This window comes from Mesoplodon densirostris, chromosome 2 (genome assembly GCF_025265405.1).
Source record: "Mesoplodon densirostris isolate mMesDen1 chromosome 2, mMesDen1 primary haplotype, whole genome shotgun sequence".
Lineage (NCBI taxonomy): Eukaryota > Metazoa > Chordata > Mammalia > Artiodactyla > Ziphiidae > Mesoplodon > Mesoplodon densirostris.
This window is the reverse complement of record NC_082662.1, coordinates 69,591,658-69,617,725: the sequence shown is the minus strand read 5'-3', so window position 1 is coordinate 69,617,725 and position 26,068 is coordinate 69,591,658. Positions and strand designations below refer to the sequence as shown.

Below are 26,068 nucleotides of genomic sequence, written 5' to 3'. Positions count from 1 at the left end.
ACAATATCAAGTTCTGACAAAAATGTAGAGCAACTAGAATTCTCATATAAACACTGTTGGTGGGCATGTGGTGTCACATGCCAGATGACAACCAGTTTGACAATTTCTTATAGGTTAAACAAACACTTAGCACATGACTCAGCAATCTCACTCCTAGGTATTTACTCCAGAGAATGAACACTTATGTCTGCAAAACCCTGTACACAAATGTTCATGAGCAGAATTGCTCATAATTGCCCCAAACTGGAAATTGATGTCTATCAGGTGGCAAATAGATAAAAAAGCTGTGGTATACTACTAAGCGTAAAAAAGATAGAACTACTGATGCATGCAGCAATATGATGAATCTTAGGAACATTATGCCAAGTGAAAGGAACAAGACAAAAACGAATATGTAATGTCTAATTCCACTTATATGAAATATCTAAAAAAAAGGATAGGGACTTCCCTGGTGGCACACTGGATGACTCTGTGCTCCTGATGCAGGGGGCCTGGGTTTGATCCCTGGTCAAGGAACTAGATCCCACATGTATGCCGGAGCTAAGAGTTCACCTGCCACAACTAAGGAGCCTGTGAGCTGCAACTAAGGAGCCCTTGAGCCACAATGAAGACCCAGTGCAACCAAATTAATTAATTAATTTAAAAAAACAAACACAAAGTAGGTCAGTGGTTTCCTGGGGCTGAGAGGAAGTGACTGATTGTAAACTGGCACAGGGGAGTTTTTGGAGTGTCAGAAGTGTTTTAAACTGGATTGTGTTGGTGGCTGCACAATTATAAACTTACTGAAAACCATTGAACTTTACACTAACACTGTGTGGATTATACTTTAATGAAGCTGTTTTATAAAATGCAAGTCTATAATTATTCCATAGCACTAGGGTTTTTTTTTTTTTTGCCTTATTCTACCACCACCCCTTTGAAAAAAAGAAAAAAAGCAATGTCTTAGTATAAAAAAATAACAGGACTTACGTGGCGGTCCAGTGGTTAAGACTCTGAGATCCCATTGCAGGCAGGCGGCCTGGGTTCCATCTCTAGTCAGGGAACTGGGATCCCGCATGCCACAAAAAAAATTTAAAAAACAGAACACTAGAGTACAAAAATAGGTGCCCTTGCTAGACTGGAAATTAAGTGGAGTTTCTGAAAAATTGAGAAAGCAGATAGGATCAGTTTGAAGAAGCGAACCAACGTCATGGGAAATGACCACACAGGCTTTAAGCTTGGAAGCGGCAGATACTAATAGTGATCTCAGCACTCTGCCTCCTGCATTGTACTAAGCGGCAAGCACGAAGGTGTCTGCTTGGATTGAGCAGTGAATGTGGACCCTTGGGTTGGTTAAAGAAGGCGTTAACCTTAGATAGCTTGTAATACCTAGAATTGTGTCTTCCTAAGTTATGCCTTAAAACAAATGATTGATTCTCAGAGAGATGCATAAGCATATTGTATCCTAAAAACAAAACAAAACTCAATAGATGGGTTGACTGAATGGCAGAATAAATACTGCTGGAGAGCATATTAGTGTACTGAAAGATCTAGTGAAGGGTTTCTCCTAAAATGAAGCACAAGGATAAACAGGTGGAAAACAAAAGTTTTGACACGTTGGATAGATACAGAATCCAATGTTTTTCTAATAGGTATTTTAGAAGAGAGTAGAGAGGTGGAACTCCTTTGAGAGCAACAGTTTAATTTCTGAGAACTAGAGAGAAACAGATGTCTTTAAATAACTGGGGTGATTATACTTAACTCAGTTTTCAAACGCCCCCACCTAGACACATAAGGAAGAAATGTCCTAATGCCAGAGAGAAAGAAAGTCCTGAAAGTGTCCAAACCTGGTAATGCTGTGAATGAAACGGATTCATCTGACAGAATCAGTCTAACGTTACATTTCAGAAATCTCAGTTCTCTAAGGATAAGTTGTACATCACAGGAAGTCCAAACTTTAATTCTTTACCTGGAGACAAACGTGCCTTGATTTCATCAGAGGCAATCACAACATTATTCATTGTCTTTCATTGTTCTGTGGAAGCAGCTACCTTGTGTCCCAGAAAGATCCTTGCCCTCAAAGAGCTTACATTTAATAAATAACAAATATATTATATATCAAAAGGTAATGAGTTCTATGGTGAAGGAAGATAGCTAACAGGATAAGAGGATCAGGAGTATAGTGATGAGGGGAGGAGTCAGGTGCATTTATAAACAGTGTGATCAAGATCGGCCTCATTGAAAAGGTGACATTTAAGCAAAGACTTGAAGGAGGTGAGGGAGATACTCAAATATCTGTAAAAAGAAGGGATACCCATGCAGAGGCTTTGAGAGACAGGAATGTATCTGCTTGATTTTGGGAATAACAAAGAGGTTTGTGTGACCACAAGTGAATAAATGAGGAGGAAAGTACTAGAAGATGAAGTCAAATCATGGGGCCAGATCACAGAGGTACTTCTGAGCTATTATTATAAGGATCTCTGGGGACAGTGGCAGGGTTTGGATTAGATTTGATCGTAGGGGAGAAATGAGCTGAACTTAACTGTTTTTGTCCATAGGTAGTATGTACCGTGGGCATTTAGTTACCCAGCATGAGATATCTTCAGGAGTCTCACTGTCTTTTCACACTATTACAATTACATAATTTTCAAATACCCTTCATTTTCCTCAGGCTCTGTTGCTGTTCCTCTTTTTTTTTAAATTTATTTATTTAATTTATTTTATTTTTGGCTACGTTGGGTCTTCGTTGCTGCAAGGGCTTTTCTCTAGTTGCGGAAGTGGGGGCTACTCTTTGTTGTGGTGCACAGTCTTCTCATTGCAGTGGCTTCTCTTGTTGCAGAGCACGGGCTCTAGGCATGCGGGCTTAAGTAGTTGTGGCGCACGAAGTAGTTGTGGTGCATGGGCTTATTTGCTCCGTGGCATGTGGGATCTTCCCGGACCAGGGCTCGAACCTGTGTCCCCTGCATTGGCAGGCGGATTCTTAACCACTGCGCCACCAGGGAAGCCTCTGTTCCCCTCTTTTTATGCCAGTTTTTCTGTCAGTTTGGTTTTTGGTTTCGTCTTGTTTTTTTGGTGTTTTTTTGTTTGTTTGGTTTTTTGTTTGTTTTGTTTTGGCTGAGCTGCATGGCTTGCGGGATCTCAGTTCCGTGACCAGGGATTGAAGCCGGGCCAGGGCAGTGAAAGCCCGGAATCCTAACCACTAGGCCACTGGGGAACTCCCCAGTTCGGTTTTTTAATTGAAAGTCATAGAAGTCAGATTGGCTAGCTTAAGCAAAAAAAGAAATTTATTGAAAAGAAAAATTGAATAACCAGACCTCCAGAAATTTAGGAACCAAGATATTCCTGTGTAGCTAACAAAATTGACATTGGAATGATTCCATTCCAATCATTAAGTTACTCTGAAGATTTCCATTTCTAGGAGTTTCGCCTAGTTTGAGTCACATACCCATTTCTTGGGCCTTGGGACTAGAGGAGAAAGTGGAACGTCTTCAAGGACTGTCCCACCACTTTTGAGAATTTATCCTATATATATGTTGTTGTTGTTTTTTAAAATATTTATTTATTTATCTTTAGCTGCATTGGGTCTTTGTTGCTGTGCCTGGGCTTTCTCTATTTGCGGCACGTGGGGGCCACTCTTCGTTGTAGTGGCTTCTCTTGTTGCGGAGTACAGGCTCTAGGCACGCAGGCTTCAGTAGTTGTGGCTTGCGGGCTTCAGTAGTTGTGTCTCACGGGCTCTAGAGCGCAGGATCAGTAGTTGGGGCACACGGGCTCAGCTGCTCCGCGGCATGTGGAATCTTCCCTGACCAGCGATCGAACCCGTGTCCTCTGCATTGGCAGGCAGATTCTTAACCACTGCGCCACCAGGGAAGTCCTATATATATGTTTATTGTCTATGAAATAACATGTACAGAACTTTTCGTTTCAACATTCTGTTTGTAATAGCAACATGTCTACCAGTATCTTAAGTGAATGGAAGTAAGATGTAGACAGTGGGTATGGTATGTTTAAATAAGATTTACACATCAGATTTTTAATAAATATGTGGAGTATTTATTGCTTTGAAGACTTTATCTTGACCATTTTCACTTATCCAATCATTATGCCCCTTTTGTGTATACTTGATAAACTTTGAGATATAACCTAGAATGTTTATTAGGTGTTACCATGTATCCTAGTATTGTTAACTTAGCATCAACAAGTCACATTCTTTGTGTGTGAAGAATTGGCCTTATCAGATGCTGAAGTAGAATGGTTGTATTGTTCTGCTACAAAGCAAGTTCTAGATTTTAGATGACTAATTTTTTTCCCTCTATAGCTCAACAGAGCATTCCAAGAGGAGGATTCTCCAGCTACTTTTTATTGCATCAGTATGCAATGGTTTAGAGAATGGGAAAGTTTTGTGAAGGGTAAGGATGGAGGTAAGTGTTTAACTGAAAGACGAAATTCTTTGCAGATATTTTGTTTATTTAACAAATGTTTTTTGAATATCTACATGCACTTGGGATTACACTACTGAACAAGAGAGAAAAAAACGTACATTCTAGTTTATATGTTGGTTATTTTTAATTTTTTAAAAATTGTCATGGATTATAGCATATTCATAGCAGATATAAAATAACTGAATAAAAGTTAGTCTGTGATCTTAACATTGAAAATTAAAAAAAAAATCCAACAATAAGATTGGTTAAGCTATAGTTTATCCATTACAATGGGATACTATGTGGACTTTAAAAATTATTTGTGTAACTGTTTAAAATTTAAAAATAAGATGTTCTTGATATATGAAAAAGGTTATAATGCAGTATGCATAGTTGGAAACTTTTGTTTAAAAAAAGAAAAAGGCAAACATATGCAAAGGCAGAAAGACCTCAAAGGTACTAGAACAGTTTGCCTGTCTTTCTGTAGTAGGATAACAGTATCTTTTTGCTTCTTGTGCCTTTTTGTTTTTTTAAACAGTTTTTGATAATGAACATGCACTGTACTTTTGTATCCAGGGGGAAAACAAGGTTTCTTTCCTTAAATTAAAAAAAGGATGCACTTTGGGAATTCGCTGGCAGTCCAGTGGTTAGGATTCTGCACTTTCACTGCTGAGGGCCTCGGTTCAGTCCCTGGTCGGGGAACTAAGATCCTGTAAGCCGCAGGGCGCAGCTTAAAAAAAAAAAAAAAAAAAAAAAAAAAAAAGATGCATTTTAACATTTCATTTTATAATGCTTTTATTTTTAGTTTAATGAAGGTCTAAAACCAAGAATTGCATTTCTTTTTAAATTACAAAGAATTGTTCTTTTGTAGCATTAAAGGTGCATTTTAACCTGTAATCCCCAAATGGATACTTAAGAAATCATTTTTATTAAATTTTGCATGGTAGTGAGAGAACTTCTCTCAGCTTCTTTCCTGGTTCCATTTTGGGGGAATTAAGACCCAAAAAGGAAGAAGCTCAGAAGAAGACAGTTAAGAACTGACTATAATAATCTGACTAAAAAATAATCTGATTATACAGTTATATCCTTCATTAATTCAGGCATAGAAATATGCAGTTCTTTGGTGCATTTATACATTTTGATTATTTGTTTTTCCTTTTGACTTAGATCCTCCAGGTCCTATTGATAACACTAAAATTGCAGTCACCAAATATGGCAATGTGATACTCAGGCAAGGTAAGTTTGACTAATACTACTAAGCCTTTACTTGTTAGTAATTTGTCACACTGTTAAGAATATATCATCATTAGCCATCTATACCACCTTTATATCCAGCTCAATGATGTAATTCATACATGAATTAGGACAAATAGTGGAAACATTGCCAATGTTTAATTTTTATCTGAAGAAAGATTTTAAGGCTGTTAATAGGAGGCAGGAAAAAGGATCTCTAACTTTTTAAGGCAGACCATAAAGTTGCAACTTATAACAGTATGGGCCAGTAGTCTGAAGATTCATGTTCCAAAAGTTCTCAATTATTCCTAGAGTATTCATGCTGGGGGTACATTATGAAAGCTTTTGCAGTATGAATATGTAGGTTTATAAATATTATTCTTTCTCTATATACTTAATTTTAGGAGCAGATTCTGGTCAGATTTCTGAAGAAACATGGAATTTTCTACAGTCTATATATGGTGGAGGGCCTGAAGTTATCCTACGACCTCCGGTTGTTCATGTTGATCCTGATGTAGTACAAGCAGAAGAAAAAATTGAAGTAGAAACTCGGTCTTTGTAATTTTGAGGATATAGAGAGTTCTGATGAGAAATCATTTTCACTTCTGCTGACATATTCCCATGCGAAAACATTCCTAAAAGCATGTTTATTTTCTTGATTTTTAATATCTTTTATTGCTTCTTACTGGGCATTATGGAAGAATGTGTCAAAATGTATAATATTCTACAGGTTGGTATATTTAATGCTAGATAACTTATCATAAAGTCTTTCGGTGTAATATTTTTGAAAAAAGAAGGAATAATTGTGATCATTTGGTAATCAGTAGGTTATCTTTGATCTTTATACTACATGTAAATCCATAGTGTCCTTTGTAGCTTTGTAAATACTTTTGCTTTGAAAACTTTTTCATTACCCTAAGCCACCATAATTCTGACCAATCTTTTCAGTTCTCCAAAAACCTAATTTAATTGTATAGTTTTGACATGGCTTCATATAATAAAGAGCCTATTTTAAATGGAGAGTAGTAGTCAGAAAAATGTTGTTAATCTCCTAAAGCTCAGGAAACTTTTAGGGTGTCACTTCTTTTGCACTGCAGCATATAAACTAGCATATTAATATTTACAAAATGTCTTTTTGAGTGTATCAATGGTGTATTTAGTCTGAGTGGAATTTGTGTCAACAGATATTAGTAATTTATTGCCTCTTACACTGTAAAATGTTAAATTTCAGTTCCTATAACCCTGAATAGTATTCATTAATATCAGTAAAAAACTTAGGGTTAGTTTTAGGGCACTTTTTATTTTGAGAGCATGGAGTATAGAATGTGTCAATGAGATTGTTGATAAAGCTGAAGCCTCTCGCAAAATGATTTTTTAAATGAAATGCATAAAGTCTTTTTGAATAATATAATATGCACTGCTATTTGCTTGCTTATGTGATGTCAAAAGTTTAACTATATTCCAAGTACAAAAACAAACTGGATTACTTTGAGAATGTTGAATAGCATTCACAATGGCTTTGTTTTGGTTTGGGGCAACTGCCACCAGCTAAAACAGTGTTATTAAAATTAGTTCAATAAAAATGATTTAAAAATGTATAACTGGGATGTATTTATTTGATAGATATTAAGGGTGAAGGGTATAAAGTTTGTTAATGTTAATGTCTTGTTATTCCTTAATCAGAAGTATGCAAAATAAGAAGTCATTTGGTATAGTATTTAAAGTTTTGGTATTTAGTGAAATGAAATAGTCAGCTATTAGAATCTATTTGAATTTTTTAAAAAAATAGTTTTTAGTTTTCTTCTTTCTCATGATTATCTATAATCCTCTTCAAGGATTGAATGATATTACTGATCTCTCTTGTATTACCAGAGATCAGTGTAATGCCTGGCATTTAGGAGATAATCAAAAAAGATTCATTTTTAATAGTGCTTGCCATTTATTACATATTTATGATGTTTCAGCCACTCAACTAAGGGCATTACTTATATATATATATATATATATTTTAAATAAATTTATTTAGTTAGTTAGTTTTGGCTATGCTGGGTCTTCATTGCTGTGCGCAGGTTTTCTCTAGTTGCAGCGAGTGGGGGCTACTCTTTGTTGCAGTGTGCAGGTTTCTCGTTGCAGTGGCTTCTCTTTGTTGTGGAGCACAGGCTCTAGGCATGCGGGCTTCAGTAGTTGTGGCACACGGGCTCAATAGTTGTGCCTCGTGGGCTCTAGTGCACAGGTTCTGTAGTTGTGGCGCACGGGCTTAGTTGCTCTGCGGCATGTGGGATCTTCCTGGACCAGGGCTCGAACCCATGTCCCCTGCATTGGCGGGCAGATTCTTAACCACTGCACCACCAGGGAAATCCCGCATTACTTATATTTAATCCAAATTACAACCCTATGACTTAGGTCAGGTGTTTTGCCCAAAGTCGTACAGCAAAGAAGTAGCAGATATGGGACTCCAACTAAAGTCATTGCAACTTTATACCACTGTTCTTATTCACCATATTTTCTCCCACTGAATTACTTTAAAACAGATTATAGTATTACTATCAGATTCATTAATAGCATCTGTCATTGGGATATATAATATGGTAAAGAATACTGGTCTTGGACTTCACTGGTGGTCCAGTGCTTAAGACTCCTTGCTCCTACTGGGGCATGGGTTCAATCCCTGGTTGGGGAAGTTCTGCATGCCGTGCAGGGCAGCCTAAAAAAAAAAAAAAAATACTGGTCTCTAAAGGTTTATATAATTTTTTTTACATTATAATCATCAAAATACATAACAAAATAGTACATAAAGGATTATTAGCAGTCCCACAGACTCTCAGCTGAAAGTTGGCATATGTGTTAACAGGTGTCAAATAAAAGATATGGTTTCTCTGAGGATGATTTTCTTCGAAATACTTAAGCTGAGAAATAGGAAAATTGCAGTTAAGGGATAGTGAGAGCCTACAATATTTTAAGAATACTACATTGATTTATAACATGAAGGTGATTAGTTTTTGGACTCTGGAGTCAGTTTGCTTCTGTTCAAATCCTAGTAGATAAGTCATCTTCCAGCTATGAGTTGGAACAGCACTTAAGAGTTCTCTGTCTCCAGGTTTTTCATCTCTTAAACGAGAATGTTTCAGGTTGGGTTTTCCAGGACACAGACACTGAGATGGAGTTAGAAGTACAAATGATTTCTTGGGAAGTAACATCAGTGAAAGAAAATGGGAGGAAGCAGGACTGAGCAGGAGTTATCAGAACATAATGCTGACCTGACAGTTTCTGCCAGCTCCGTGGAAAGATCTGGAGCTAAGATTGTCCATTAGAGAAGTCTTGCATTGGGCAGAAATGGCTAGGCTCTTGTACTGTCACTGACTAGTGGCTACCTGGAAAAGAGAGTGACCTCATATTGACACTGGAGGGACTAATAGCAAGATGCTATCAGCCAAGCACTCTCCTCTCATCTGGGTAATGAGTGCTTTCTTGAAGAGTGGTCTGAAAATCTGTGTCTGCCATACTTGATCATAAGATTATGATAGTTATGTGTATTGTTATATATATTATACTTGACATAATTTGGCACTTGATGATGTAGTCCTTTATTCTCTTTCTCCTTTTCAAAATGTGTAACTTTTAACGACACATCTTTGTAAGAGGGCTGCCAAAAATATTTAATCTGAATCTAATCATGAGGCGAGTTGGGGGGGAATTGTGATAATTGTTTAAAAAAGGCACATTATACAGAACAGCTTTCCTGGACTCTTCAAAAAGTTAGTGTTATGAAAGACAAAAAAAGACTGATGAAGTTTAAGAGAACATGACAACAAAATGTAATGTGTGATCCTGGATTGGAGGAAATAATTTATAAGGAGTGATACTGAGACAGTTGGGGAAATTTGGATAGGGAGTATATATTAGATAATAGTAATGTATCAATGTTAAATTTCTTGAGTGTGATAACTACTGTAGTAATGTGAGGGAATGACCTTGGTAGGAAATACATGGTAAAGTTTTTAGGGTTAAAGTCATGCTATATGAAATAAACATGTGAGAGATAAAGCAGGGAGAGAGAGTGCAAAGAGGTGGCAAGTGTTAATAATTGGTGAAGCAAATCAAAACCACAATGACATGTCACCTCACATCTGTCACAATGGCTATCATTAAAAAGGAAACAAATAACAAATGTTGGCCAGGATGTGGAGAAAAGGGAACCCTTGTACACTCTTGGCGGGAATGTAAATTGGTGCAGCCACTGTGGAAAACAGTATGGAGGTTTCTCAAAAAACTGAAAATAGAACTACTGTATGACCCAGCCGTTCCATTCCTGGGTGTATATCCAAAAAATATATAAACACGAATTCGAAAAGATACATGCACCCCAATGTTCATAACAGCATTATTTATAATTGCCAAGACATGGAATCAACCTAAGTGCCCATCTGCAGATGAATGGATAAACAAGATGTGAAATGTGTGTATATATATATATATATATATACATACTCAGCCATAAAAAGAATGAAATGTTGTCATTTGCAGCAACATGGATGGACTTGGATGGTATTAGGCTAAATGAAATAAGAAAGAGAAAGACAAATACTGTATGATATCATTTATATGTGGAATCTAAAAAATACAACAAACTAGGGAATAAAACAAAAGAGAAGCCGACTCACAGATGCAGAGAACAAACTAGTGGTTACAAGTGGGTAGAGGGAAGGGGTGAGGGGCAATACAGGGGGAGGGGATTAAGAGATGCAGACTATTAGGTATAAAATAAGCTACAAGGGTATATTGTACAGCACAGGGAATATAGTCAATATGTTAAAATAACTATAAATGGAGTACAACCTTTAAAAATTGTGAATCACTATATTGTACACCTGTAACATATAATGTTATACATCAACTGTACTTTGATTTTTAAAAAGGTTAAGTAAAAAAATAATTGGCGAATATAGGGGTTCACCCTATTCTTGGAACTTCCAATAGGTTTGAAATTTTTCAAAATAAAAAAGGCATTTCCTGGTAGTCCAGTGGTTAGGACTCTGCACTTCCACTGCAGGGGGCATAGGTTCAATCCCTGGTCAGGGAACTAAGATCCTACGTACCGTGAGGCCAAAAAAAAAAAAAAAAATTGGGGTCAAAAAGCAGTTGTTACCAACCCTACCCCCCAAGTTTAAAAAATTTGATCTCCCTTGATCCTGTGAATGACTCCATTGCTCAGAAAGGTTATGATTTTGCATTGCAAAATTATGGATTCAGGTTAATTAAGAAGTATATACTCCGATACTCATATATCCTGAACTATTACTAAACTGCTTGCAGTTTTAAAATGTAGTTTAAGAAGGCATAGAATTTCAGAACCATTTAGAATCACTGAACTTAAAAAGTGAAGATGGGAAGACTAACAATATCTATATACCTTTACATGGTAATCATAAGATACTTATTTTTGCATCAATTTAGCTCCCAGAGTTTAGTGAAATCTTCAGTGATCCTTTGTCAATTCGTCAGGATAACATACTACCACACCAGCTCTTCCAAACCTTGCCTTTCCCTTGGTTGCAGTAAATAATCTTACCCCTCTTTTGTTAAGATTGAGAAGGCATAAGCTTCTTTGTCTTCCTTCTGTTGCCACCTCTTAATATTTGGCATCTTTCTGCATTAGAGAAAGGAGAAGCCCTTCTGTTTCCCTCTCTGACTTCTTCTCTTCACCCATGAATTTATTTATTCATTCAGGGTACTTTTCATGCCCTTTCACTTCCCTCAGTATATTGTTTTTTAATTAAAAAAATTTTTAATTGAAGTGTAGTTGAGGTACAACATTATGTAAGTTACAGGTGTACAATATAGTGATTCACAATTCTTAAAGGTTATACTCCATTTATAGTTATTACAAAATATTGGCTATATTCCCCATGTTGTACAGTATATCCTTGTAGCTTATTTTATACCTAATAATTTGCACCTCTTAATCCCTGACCCTTATATTGCCCCCCACTCCCTCTACCCACTGGTAACCACTAGTTCTCTGTATCTGTGAGTCTGCTTCTCTTTTGTTATATTCATTAGTTTGTTGTATTTTTTAGATTCCACACATAAGTGATATCGTACAGTATTTGTATTTTTCTGTCTGACTTATTTCACTTAGCCTAATACCCTCCAAGTCCATCCATGTTGCTGCAAATGGCAACATTTCATTCTTTTTTATGGCTGAAATGGTAATCCATTGTAATACACCTCAGTACATTTTAAAATTAAGTATTGGGACTTCCCTGACGGTCCAGTGGTTAGGACTCGACGCTTTCACTGCACGGGGCACGGGTTTGATCCCTGGTCGAGGACCAAGATGCCACATGCACCACATCATGGCCAATAACAAAACAAACAAATTTAAGTATCCACACCATAGACTTTCTCAAACTTCCCCTTTTCACTTGCACCTTACCCTGCCTTCACTCTTGCTAAATTTTCCCTTATTGGGAGGGAGAAGATGAGGGAAGTTAGTATTTCCTAGACCAATTTGCCACACCATATTTTTTTTATTGAGGTATAGTTGATTTATAATCTTGTGTTAGTTTCAGGTGTACAGCAAAGTGATTCAGTTATACATACATATATCGATATATCTATTTTTTTCAGATTCTTTTCCCTTGTAGGTTATTACAAAATAATTGAGTATAGTTCCCTGTGTTATACAGTAGTTCCCTGTTGGTTACCTATTTTATATATAGTAGTGTGCATATGTTAAACTCCTAATTTATCCCTCCCTCCACCCTTCCCCCCTGGTAACCATAAGTTCATTCTCTAAGTCTGGGTTTCTTTCTGTTTTGTAAATAAGTTCATTTGTATCATTTTTTAAAGATTCTGCATATAAGTGATATCATATATGATATATGTCTTTGTCTGACTTCCTTCACTTAGTATGATAATCTCCAGGTCCATCCATGTTGCTGCAAATGGCATTATTTCTTTCTTTTTTTTTTTTTTTTTTGCGGTATATGGGCCTCTCACTGTTGTGGCCTCTCCCGTTGCGGAGCACAGGCTCCGGACGCACAGGCCCAACGGCCATGGCTCACGGGCCCAGCCGCTCCGCGGCATGTGGGATTTTCCCAGACCGGGGCACGAACCCGTGTCCCCTGCATCGGCAGGCGGACTCTCAACCACCGCGCCACCAGGGAAGCCCTATTTCTTTCTTTTTAATGGCTGAGTAATATTCCATTGTATATTGGAATTTATCCACATTTTCTTTATCCATTCACATATTGATGGACATTTAGGCTGCTTCTACATCTTGGCTATTGTAAACAGCACTGCAATGAACAATGGGGTGCATGTATCCTTTTGAACAATGTTTTTCTCCAGATATATGCCCAGGAGTGGGATTTCTAGATCATACAGTGGCTGTTTTTAGTTTTTGAAGGAACCTCCATACTGTTCTCCATAGTGGCTGTACCAATGTACATTCCCACCAACACTGTAGGAGAGCTGCCTTTTCTTCACACCCTCTCCAGCATTTATTGTTGTAGACTTTTATTTTTATTTTATTTTCGGCTGCATTGGGTCTTTGTTGCTGTGCGTGGGCTTTTCTCTAGTTGCAGCAAGCGGGGGCCACTCTTTGTTGTGGTGCGCAGGCTTCTCATTGCGGTGGCTCCTCCTGTTGCGGAGCACGGGCTCTAGGCATGCAGGCTTCAGTAGTTGTGGCACGCGGGCTCAGTAGTTGTGGCTCGCGGGCTCTAGAGTGCAGGCTCAGTAGTTGTGGTGCACGGGCTTAGTTGCTCCGAGGCATGTGGGACCTTCCCAGACCAGGGCTCAAACCTGTGTCCCCTGCATTGGCAGACGGATTCTTAACCACTGCACCACCAGGGAAGCCCTGTTGTAGACTTTTTGATGATAGCCATTCTGACTGGTGTGAGGTGATATCTCATAGTTTTGATTTGCATTGCTCTAAATAATTAGCTATGTTGAGCATCTTTTCATGTGCCTCTTGGTCATCTGTATGTCTTCTTCAGAGACATGTCTTTTTAGGTCTTCTGCCTGCCCATTTTTTGGGGGGTTGTTTGCTTTTTTGATATTGAGCTGCATGAGCTGTTTGTAAATTTTGGAGATTAATCCCTTGTCGGTCAGGTTGTTTGCAAATATTTTCTCCCATTCTGTGGGTTGTCTTTTCTTTTTGTTTATGGTTTCCTTTGCTGTGCAAAAGCTTTTGAGTTTAAGTAGGTCCTATTTGTTTTTTTTTTTGTTTTTATTTCCATTACTCTAGGAGACGGATTGAAAAGATATTCGTGAGATTTATGTCAAAGAGTGTTCTGCCTGGGACTTCCCTGGTGGCTCAGTGGTTAAGAATCTGCCTGCCAGTGCAGGGGACATGGGTTTGAGCCCTGGTCCGGGAAGATCCCACATGCCACGGAGCAACTAAGCCTGTGTGCCACAACTACTGAGCCTGCGCTCTAGAGCCCATGAGCCACAACTACTGAGGCCTGCGTGCCTAGAGCCCATGCTCCACAACAAGAGAAGCCACCGCAATGAGTAGCCTGTGCACCGCAACGAAGAGTAGCCCCTGCTTGCCACAACTAGAGAAAACCGTCACAGCAACGAAGACCCAATGCAGCCAAAAATAAATAAATTTGTTTTTTTAATAAAAGTGTTCTGCCTGTGTTTTCCTCTGAGAGTTTTATAGTATACCATCTTACATTTAGATCTGTAATCCATTTTGAGTTTATTTTTGTGTATGGTGTTAAAGAATGTTCTAATTTCATTTTTTTACATGTAGCTGTCCAGTTTTCCCAGCACCATTTATTGAAGAGACTGTCTTTCCTCCATTGTATAGTCTTGCCTCCTTTAGCATAGATTACACGTAGGTGCATGGGTTTATTTCTGGGCTTTCTATCCTGTTCCATTGATCAATATTTCTATATTTGTGATCTATATTTATTTTTGTGCCAGTATCATACTTACTGACAAAGTTCTTGATTGGTCTACACTCTTGTTACTGAAACAAACTTGGGTCCCCTTGCCTGTGCACAGTAAAGCCAAGCTACTGACACCAGGTCGTGGTGAAGGAAAGTGCAGCATTTACTGTAAGGCGCCAGACAATGAGTCCAGGGAAGCTAGTGTTCAAAACATCCCAACTCCCCCAGTAGGTTTCAGGGAGACATCTTTATAGGCAAAATTTGGGGGCAGGGCTGCCGGATGTGTAACCCTCCTTTAATTGGTTGGTGGTGAGGTAACAGGGTGGTATTCCAGGAATCTCAGTCATCAGCCTTCTGGTTCCAATTGGTCTGGGGTCCAGTGCTTATGCTCAGCCTCAAGTTACCATCTTCCACCTGGGTGGGGATCTTAGTTCCTGTAGAAGAACTCAGACATGTATCAAATTGTTATGCACATCCCCCAGGAGGAACCAGGATCTCACCCCATTCTGCACTGTTGTTTTTTAAAAAAAATTATTAATTTATTTATTTTTGGCTGTGTTGGGTCTTCGTTGCTGCGCACGGGCTTTCACCTGTTGCGGTGAGCGGCAGGGGGCGCTACTCTTCATTGCGGTGCGCGGGCTTCTCACTGTGGTGGCTTCTCTTGTGGAGCACAGGCTCTAGGCGTGTGGGCTTCAGTAGTTGTGGCGCACAGGCTTAGTTGCTCTGTGGCATGTGGGATCTTCCCGGACCAAGTCTGGAACCTGTGTCCCCTGCATTGGCAGGCGGATTCTTAACCACTGCACCACCAGGGAAGCCCCTGCACTATATTGTTTCTTGACTGCTCCTTTGTTTTTGCGTTCCCTCATTTCCCTGGTTAGCAACTGTTTGAGTCTGCCCTTTGGAATACAGAGAAGGTCTAGGAGGCTGAATGAAGCCTATTTCCTACAAACAAGAAACAGGGGACATAGAAAGGGTTTATACCGGGAGGGCTGCACAGGGTCCTGCTCTGTTTCACTCCTTGCTTCCACTTCAGTATTTACCCTCTTTACTTTTCAAATCTCTGGCTTTTACTGTTACCACCTGGCTCAAAAAAATTTTTTTTCTCTTATATGGCTTATTAGCAATCATTACTATTTTCATAACTAACTTTGGAATATTATATGCAGTTAATTTTATCAGAAAGATGCAATTTCCTTGTGTTTTGAAGCTACTCCCTTAAGTCTCAAAGGAAGATGATCAGTTTGAATATACTAGTTACCATTTTGAAGGATTGTAAGGAGATTAGGAAGAAACTGCTGTGTAACTCAGATTGGGACTTGAACCCATGTGCCGGGACTCAAACCCAGCCAAAACCCAGATTGGGACTTGAACCCACAGTATTTTAACTGAGATCACGCACCTGGTCTCAGGACTTAATGAAGCTCAGGTTCTTGATGTCACAGAAAGAATTCCGAGTGAGACAAAGTGATAGGTAAGAAGATTTGTTTATGGAGAAACACACTCCACAGAGAGTGTGGGTTGTCTCAGAAGGTGAGAAAGGCACCAGGGTATGGGGGTTGTCAGTTTTTATAGGGGTGGGTAATTTCATAGGCTAATGAGTGGGAGGAGTATTCCAGCTATTTTGGGGAAGGGGTGGGGATTTCCAGAAATTGGGCCCACGGCCCACTTCTTGACCTTTATGGTCAGCCTTGGGACTGTCATGGCGCCTGTGGGTGTGTCATTTAGCTTGCTGATGTGTTACAATGAGCGTATACTGAGGCTCAAGATCTAGTGGAAGTTGACTTGTCTGCCCTCTTGGACCTATTTGCTTCTAATCAGTTTATGTCATGTCCTTGGGCTGTGTCCTTCTTCTAAAGGTTGTGCCCTGCCCCCTTACCTCCTGTTTCTCTAGGGGAAAAAGATGGGCTATCATTCAAAACTATTAACACAACCACTACTAATCCCTACTAAGTTTGAGTTCTTAGCAAGTGTCAGACACTAGGCTAAATGTGTTTACAAATTAATGTTCCTGAGTACATACAACTATTAAGTGTCAGAATTCAAGCCCACATGTGTCTGATTCCAAAACCTATGCTTCTGTCAGAAGTCACAAGTAAATTTCCAGTTAGAAAGTCCAATGACTTTCTCAGTGACAACTATATCCTGAAACTTCCCTCCTTCAAGTTGCATGGTGCTGCTTTCCACCCATTGTTTTCCTCTCTGCATATCTGCCTACTGTGGCTTCTCTTTCTGGATGTTAAATGATAAATCTCTGTTGTTCTACCTTTGTAAATACATATCCTCTTATTTAGAGAGCTCGTTTACTCCCTTGCTTTCAACATCATGTCTTTTTTTTTTGGCTGTGCTGCACGGCTTGTGGCATCTTAGTTCCCTGACCAGGGATTGAACCCAGGTCCTTGGCACTGAGAGCAGGAATCTTAACCACTGGACCACCAGGGAATTCCCTGAATATCACTTCTTTTATTTATTTTTTTTAACATCTTTATTGGAGTATAATTGTTTTACAATTGTGTGTTAGTTTCTGCTTTATAACAAAGTGAATCAGCAATACATATACATATGTTCCCATATCCCCTCCCTCTTGCATCTCCCTCCCTCCCACCCTCCCTATCCCACCCTTCTAGGTGGTCACAAAGCACTGGGCTGATCTCCCTGTGCTATGCGGCTGCTTTCTTTTACTTTTTTATTATTTTTAAAATATTTTTTAAAAAATTTTATTTATTTAGTCTGTGCCGGGTCTTAGTTGTGGCATGCAGACTGTTAGTTGCAGCATGCATGTGGGATCTAGTTCCCCAGTGGTCCACAAACTTTTTGGCACCAGGGACCGGTTCTGTGGAAAACAATTTTTCCACAAAATTGAGGGGTAAGCTTCAGGCGGTAATGTGAGAAACGGGGGGTTCAGGCGGTAACGTGAACTATGGGGGGCGGCAGATGAAGCTTCACTCGCTCGCCCGCTGCTCACCTCCTGCTGTGGGGCCCAGTTCCTAACAGGCCGCGGACCGGTACTGGTCCATGGCCCAGGGGTTGGGGACGCCTGTAGTGCCCTGATCAGGGATCGAACCCAGGCCCCCTGCATTGGGAGTGTGGAGTCTTACCCACTGGACAACCAGGGAAGTCCCAATATCACTTATTTGAAAATGATTCTCAAGTATATTTTACTACCCTCAATGCCTCTTACAAACTCTATTCTCAAATTTCTAACTCTTTGCCGAATGTATCTACTTACGCGACAGTCACCTAAAACTTGAACAATCTGAAAAGCAGTATAAGTAGTCATTAGCAGAATGGGCTTCAGAGCCATTGTATCAATTACTTTTGCTACAATCATGCTATGTGACAACCACAAAAACTCAGTAGTATACAAGAACATTGATTTATTTTACAAGTCTGCGGAATTGAGCTAATCAGGCCTTGGCTGATCTCCCCTGGGCTCACTCCTCACTTGTGTATCTGCAGTCAGCTGAGGGACGGCTAGGCTGGCCTCTAACCTTTGCTAGGCTCACTCATTTGTCTAGGGTTGGGATGATCGAGGATGACTTCCATGGAGATGACTGGAGCAAACTGGTTCTGTTTCTTATGTCCTTCAACATGTTCTCTTGGTCATGGCAGAGGGACAAGTTGTTTTCAAGTCTCTGCATATGTCCTATCTGCTAATATTTGCTTGACCAAAAAGCAAGTTGCGTGGTGTAACTCAGAATCAAGGAGGGGGGAATACATTCTACTTTTAATGATAGGCACTTGGCAAAAGACGTGGATACAGAGAGATGTGAACAATTAAGGTCACTAATACAATCAGTCTACAATAGTCAAATTGCTTACATTGAATACAGGCTCTTCCACCTATTAGCTGTGTGACCTTGGCAAGTTCTCTCACCTCAGTTTCCTCATCTGCAAAATGAGTATCTACCTTGAGTTGTTACAAAACTAAATGTTTAAAAGATACAAAGTACCTAGTAAATGCACAGCATCTCTCTCCCCAGTTTTGGGTGCATATAACATGCCCTGTCAAATGCATAATCCCACAGTGCTTTTCACATGTCACCGATGGCAGAAAGTCCAGGACACCAGCCCATCCCTCTATAGCGCTCCAAATACTAAGTAGATAGTGACTTTGATAATTCATGTCTGAATTGTGTATTGTGTGGCAAAATTATGGAGGCATAGTTATTTATGATAGCAACTATTCAGGTGCAGATTTATCAGACAAGCCTTTTGGGTTTAATTTCCTTCAATTCTCTGTCTCTCACCCATGTGACGTTCTGCTACAGGACCTGAGGACACTGAAGTATGAGACTGTTCATGAACATAGCAGCTGGCGTAGTTCTCTAACAGTAAAGTCACGATGCTACTCAAATTGAAGATGATCCTTTGTAGTGTGACAAAGGGCCCCAAAACTTACTGACTTAAAATGAAGATTTACTATTTTTCATAATTTTCTGGGTCTGGGTGGTTCTTCTCCCTGTGTTGTTGTCTGGAGTCACTCATGAGGTTAACTGAGCTGGCAGATTTGCTGTGCTGGAAGGTCCAAGAAGGCTTCTCATATAACCAGGGCCTTGGAGCTGTTGGCTGAGGCACTACATTTATTTCCATCAAGGCCTCTCTCTCCAGGATCTCGTCCCCCAGGGCCTTTCTGTATGGCTTCCCTCTGTAGAAGGATAGCCCAATCTTCCTTACTCCCCCGCAGCTACATTCCAGGAAGGTGAAAGAAAATGCTGCAAGCTTCTAAAGGGTTGGGACTGGAACTGACACTACCATTCTTGGCCATCTTCTTTTGGGAGGGAACTATATAAGGGCTTGAATACCAGGAGGCATAGTTCACTGGGAGACACCAATATAACTGTCCAACATGTCTGATGAGCCTGGTGAAGTGAGGGGGTCACACAATATTTGGTTATCCCACTTTTAATGATACAAGGATTGATCAGTGGGTTCAGATGGTAAGAGCTCAATCCTTTCATCATAAAGTTACTGATCAACTTATCAACGAATATTATCTACTGATATTATTGCCTGATTCAGTTAGTTTATTACAGGTTGCAAAATGGTGATTTTTCTAATTCTACCATTCTTTTTGAGGGACTTTTTCAAAATCTTCTTTACACTGTAAATGGACTGTGGAAAAAGAAAGTGGTTCTGGATCTGTGATGTGATAAATGTCGAAACCAGTACTAACCTGGAGCCCTTGGGGTCAGTTGAGATCGCTCCTTTAATGCTTGGTTTAAAGACCCTTGAGTGCAGCCAGTTGGGGCTACTTGTAGTTCCCCTCTCACATTCCCACACATTCACATTCATGCAGTTCCCTCGGCTGAAAATGGTCTTTATTCTCTGCAAAGTCATGCTGTAACTCAAATGCCAACCCTTGTAGAAAACCTTTCCCAAGTCCTCCTCTGTTGCCACAATACTTTATTTATATCTCTATATAGAACTTCTGCAGCTCAAACTTGGGTAAGCTACTTAACCTCTCTAAGCCTATTTTCTCATCAAAAAAAAAAAATGTGAATAGTGTCACATGTTGGGTTCTCCAGAAAGAAGACTCTTACATGATTAGTGTGCATATTTATTAGGGAATGCTCTTTGGATCATCACTTGTGAGAGAGAAGGGAAGATGGGGCAGAGGGAGAAGTCGAGCTGCAATGCAGTCTTAATGGAATGCAGGTTGTTCTGGGGATGTGATGATCCATCAGAACTGTCCCAACTTGAGGTGAGAGGGCTGGGCCTTCCAACAATTTGTAGACAGATATCTGCCTCCTGGGGAAGGGGTGTGACATTAGGCAATGCCAGAAGGGGTCTGACATCTGATAGCTATGGCTGTCTGTGGGCAACACTCCTGGCTGCTGGGGTAGTATGTCCCTCGTTCCTGAAGGGGATCTGAGAAGTACATTTCAGTGTCCCCCACTAATAGCATCTATCTCAGGATTACTGGAAGCCTAAAATAGGATACGGTATAAAAAGTACATAGCATACTGCCTGGCACATAGGACTTGAGAAGAGCTAATTGGTAAGGTTACTATAAATTAGTACGTGGCTCTTAAAAGCATATAGAGCAAGGTGGGGAAACCTTGTTTTGTTAATTTTTGTGTCTCTAGTCCTAGTATAGGGCCTGGAACTATTAGATTCAATTAGATTCAATAAAGGCTTGTTGATGTGTCAGTATAAAAATATACCTGCCATCCCTGGTCTCCAAGCAGATGTTATTTTGAGTTGAACTCTCAACTAAAACAAATACAAAAAGGCATTTCAAGAATTTAATAACTTTTATTAGCAAAATAAAAGGAGGCACATAGCCACTTGCCTGAAAAAAAAAGTTTCAAACACAAGGTAAACAAAAGCAATGAAGCAGTACTGGACAATTGCTGAAGAGCTCCAGTTAAAACAGCTTCTACCACTGCATTTGATATTTTTGGAATATAATCTTCAAACTATATAGAGGGAAGGAGATTTATTTCAGCTTTTTCACAGCTCATAAAAGGTGAGGTTGTCAATGAAACTACCAACCCAAAGTAAGTACTTATCTCCATCAATGGATATTGGGCCTTTATTTTCCTCCATGCTCACTATAGTTCCTTGATATAATTTAATACAGTATCATACACTGCTTTGTTCCAGACACAGGTTCTGTGGATACAGCAAGATCAAAGGTTACAAAGTTCCTGCCTAAAAGGATCTCAGGACTCCCTCTTGCGAGAGTACCAGAATCACAACTAACTGCTGAACAATTATCCAGAGGAAGACACTGGAACTCACCAAAAAAGATACCCCACATCCAAAGACAAAGGAGAAGCCACAATGAGACGGCAGGAGGGGCACAATCACAGTAAAATCAAATCCCATAACTGCTGGGTGGGTGACTCACAAACTGGAGAACACTTATACCACAGAAGTCTACCCACTGGAGTGAAGGTTATGAGCCCCAGGTCAGGCTTCCCAACCTGGGGGTGTGTCAATGGGAGGAGGAATTCCTAGAGAATCAGACTTTAAAGGCTAGAGGGATTTGATTGCAGGACTTTGACAGGACTGGGGGAAAGAGACTGCACTCTTGGAGGGCACACACAAAGTAGTGTGCGCATCGGGACTCAAGGGAAGGAGCAGTGACCCCACAGGAGACTGAACCAGACCTACCTGCTAGTGTCGGAGGCTCCCCAGCAGAGGCGGGGGGTGGCTGTGTCTCACCGTGGGGACAAGGACACTGGCAGCAGAAGTTCTGGGAAGTACTCCTTGGCGTGAGCCCTCCCAGAGTCTGCCATTAGCCCCACCAAAGAGCCACATAGGCTCCAGTGCTGGGTCGCCTCAGGCCAAACACCCAACAGGGAGGGAACCCAGCCCTAACCATCAGCAGACAAGCAGATTAAAGTTTGACTGATCTCTGCCCACCAGAGCAACACCCAGCTCTACTCATCACTAGTCCCTCCCATGAGGAAGCTTGCACAAGCCTCTTAGATAGCCTCATCCACCAGAGGGCAGACAGCAGAAGCAAGAACTACAGTTCTGCAGCCTGTGGAAGGAAAACCACATTCACAGAAAGAGAAAATGAAAAGGCAGAGGACTTTGTACCAGATGAAGGAACAAGATAAAACCCCAGAAAAACAACTAAATGAAGTGGAGATAGGCAATCTTCCAGAAAAAGAATTCAGAGTAATGATAGTGAAGATGATCCAGGACCTCAGAAAAAGAATGGAGGCAAAGATATAGAAGATACAAGAAATGTTTAAAAAAGACCTAGAAGAATTAAAGAACAAATACCTAGAAGAATTAAAGGACAAACAGAGATGAACAATACAATAACCGAAATGAAAAATACACTAGAAGGAATATATAGCAAAATAACTGAGGCAGAAGAACAGATAAGTGATCTGGAAGACAGAATGGTGGAATTCACTGCTGTGGAGCAGAATAAAGAAAAAAGAATATAAAGAAATGAAGACAACCTAAGAGACTGCTGGGACAACATTAAACCCAACAACATTCACATTATAGGGGTCCCAGAAGGAGAAGAGAGAGAGAAATGACCTGAGAAAATATTTGAAGAGATTATAGTCAAAAACTTCCATAACATGGGAAAGGAAATAGTCACCCAAGTCCAGGAAGTGCACAGAGTCCCAGGCAGGATAAACCCAAGAAGAAACGCACCAAGATGCACAGTAATCAAATTGACAAAAACTAAAGACAAAGAAAAACTATTGAAAGCAACAAGGGAAATACGAAAAATAACATGCAAGGGAACTCCCATAAGGTTAATAGCTGATTTCTCAGCAGAAACTCTACAAGCCAGAAGGGAGTGGCATGATATATTTAAACTGATAAAAGGGAAGAACCTACAACCAAGATTACTCTACCCGGCAAGGATCTCATTCAGACGGAGAAATCAAAAACTTTACAGACAAGCAAAAGCTAAGAGAATTCAGCACCACCAAACCAGCTCTACAACAAATGCTAAAGGAACTTCTCTAAGTGGGAAACACAAGAGAAGAAAAGGACCTACAAAAACAAACCAATAACAATTAAGAAAATGGTAATAGGAACATACATATCGATAATTACCTTAAACGTGAATGGATTAAATGCCCTAGGCAAAAGACGTGGGCTCGCTGAATGGATACAAAAACAAGACTCATATATATGCTGTCTACAAGAGACCCACTTCAGACCTAGGAACACATACAGACTAAAAGTGAGGGGATGAAAAAGATATTCCATGCAAATGGAAATCAAAAGAAATCTGGAGTAGCAATACTCATATCAGATAAAATAGACTTTAAAATAAAGAATGTTACGAGAGACAAGGAAGGACACTACACAATGATCAAGGGATCAGTCCAAGAAGAAGATATAACAAGTATAAATATATACGTGCTCAACATAGGAGCAAATGCTAACAGCTATAGAAGAGGAAATCGAAAGTAACACAATAATAGTAGGGGACTTTAACACCTCACTTACACCAATGGACAGATCATTCAAAATGAAAATTAATAAGGAGTCACAAGCTTTAAATGACACAATAGACCAGACAGATTTAATTGATATTTATAGGATATTCCATCCAAAAGCAGCAGATTACACTTTCTTCTCAGTGCACATGGAACATTCTCCAGGATAGAGTACATCTTGGGTCACAAATAAAGCCTCAGTAAATTTAAGAAAATTGAAGTCATATCAAGCATCTTTTCTGACCACAACGCTGTGAGATTAGAAATCAATTACAGGGAAAAAAACGTAAAAAACACAAACACATGAGGCTAAACAATACGTTACTAAATAACCAAGAGATCACTGAAGAAATCAAAAAGGAAACCAAAACATACCTAGAGACAAATGACAATGAAAACACAATGATCCAAAACCTATGGGTTGCAGCAAAAGCAGTTCTAAGAGGGAAGTTTATAGCAACACAAGCCTACCTCAAGAAACAAGAAAAATCTCAAATAAACAATCAAACTTTTCACCTAAAGAAACTAGAGAAAGAAGAACAAACAAAACTGAAAGTTACAGAAGGAAAGGAATCAAACATCAGAGCAGAAATAAATAAAATAGAAACAAAGAAAACAATAGCAAAGATCAATAAAACTAAAAGCTGGTTCTCAGTTTGCAGGGCAGAAATAGAGACACAGATGTAGAGAACAAAAGTATGGACACCAAGGGGGGAAAGTGGCGGGGTGGTGGTGGTGGTGTGATGAATTGGGAGATTGGGATTGACATATATACACTAATATGCATAAAATGGATAACTAATAAGAACATGCTGTATAAAAAAAATAAAATTCAAAAATTCAAAAAACAAAAAAACCCTAAAAGCTGGTTCTTTGAGATAATAAACAAAATTGATAAACCATTAGCCAGACTCATCAAGAAAAAGAGGGAGACAACTCAAATCAATAAAATCAGAAATGAAAAAGGAGAAGTTACAACAGACACCGCAGAAATACAAAGCATCCTAACAGACTACTACAAGCAACTCTATGCCAATAAAATGGACAACCTGGAAGAAATGGACAAATTCTTAGAAAGGTAACCTTCCAAGACTGAACCAGGAAGAAATAGAAAATATGAACACACCATTCACAAGTAATGAAATTAAAACTGTGATTAAAAATTTTCCAACAAACAAAAGTCCAGGACCAGATGGCTTCACAGGTGAATTCTATCTAACATTTAGAGACGAGCTAACACCCATCCTTCTCAAACTCTTCCAAAACACTGCAGAGGAAGGAACACTCCCAAACTCATTCTATGAGGCCACCATCACCCTGATACCAAAACCAGACAAAGATATTACAAAAAAAGAAAATTACAGACCAATATCACTGATGAATATAGATGCAAAAATCCTCAACAAAACACTAGCAAACAGAACCCAACAACACATTAAAAGGATCATACACCATGATCAAGTGGGATTTATCCCAGGGTTGCAAGGATTCTTTAATATACACAAATCAATCAATGTGATATACCATATTAACAAACTGAAGGATAAAAACCATATGATCATCTCAATAGATGCAGAAAAAGCTTCTGACAAAATTCAACATCCATTTATGATAAATACTCTTCAGAAGGTGGGCATAGAGGGAACCTACCTCAGCATAATGAAGGCCATATACGACAAACCCATGGCAAACATGGTTGTCAATGGTGAAAAACTGAAAGCATTTCCTCTAAGATCAGGAACAAGCCAAGGATGTCCACTCTTGCCACTATTATTCAACATAGTTTTGGAAGTCCTAGCCATGGCAATCAGAGAAGAAAAAGAAATAAGAGGAATACAAATTGGAAAAGAAGAAGTAAAACTATCACTGTTTGTGGAGATGAAATGATACTATACATGGATAATCCTAAAGATGCCATGAGAAAACTACTACAGCTAATCAATGAATTTGGTAAAGTTGCAGGATACAAAATTAATGCATAGAAATCTCCGGCATTCCTATACACTAATGATGAAAAATCTGAAAGAGAAATTAAGGAAACACTCCCATTTACCACTGCAAGAAAAAGAACAAAATACCTAGGAATAAACCTACTTAGGGAGAAAAAAGACCTGTATGCAGAAAACTATAAGACATTACTGAAAGAAATTAAAGATGATAGAAACAGATGGAGAGATATACCATGTTCTTGGATTGGAAGAATCAATATTGTGAAAATGACTATACTACCCAAAGCAATCTACAGATTCAGTGCAATCCCTGTCAAATTACCAATGGCATTTTTTGCATTTTTTACAGAACTAGAACAAAAAATCTTAAAATTTGTATGGAGACACAAAAGACCCCAAATAGCCAAAGCAGTCTTGAGGGAAAAAAAGGGATCTGGAGGAATCGTACTCCCTGACTTTAGACTATACTACAAAGGTACAGTATTCAAGACAGTATGGTACTGGCACAAAAACAAATATAGATCAATAGAACAGGATAGAAAGCCCAGAGATAAACCCATGCACCTATGGTCAACTAATCTATGACAAAGGAGGCAAGGATATACACTGGAGAAAAGACAGTCTCTTCAATAAGTGGTGCTGGGAAAACTGGATAGCTACAT

At 39.3% G+C, this 26,068-nt stretch overlaps 1 protein-coding gene across 2 annotated transcripts in view; it reads left to right on the top strand.

Moving 5' to 3' along the window:
* The window catches only part of USP33 (ubiquitin specific peptidase 33), a 71,961-nt gene extending 64,730 nt beyond the window's left edge, over positions 1-7,231 (top strand). For both annotated transcript variants that reach the window (XM_060089982.1, XM_060089981.1), the window contains exons 22-24: positions 4,295-4,397; positions 5,565-5,633; positions 6,035-7,231. In XM_060089982.1, the coding sequence (XP_059945965.1) occupies positions 4,295-4,397; positions 5,565-5,633; positions 6,035-6,192 (330 nt within the window). In that variant the 3' untranslated portion in view covers positions 6,193-7,231. The remainder of the gene's footprint in view (positions 1-4,294; positions 4,398-5,564; positions 5,634-6,034) is intronic.
* The last annotated feature ends 18,837 nt before the right edge of the window (positions 7,232-26,068 follow it).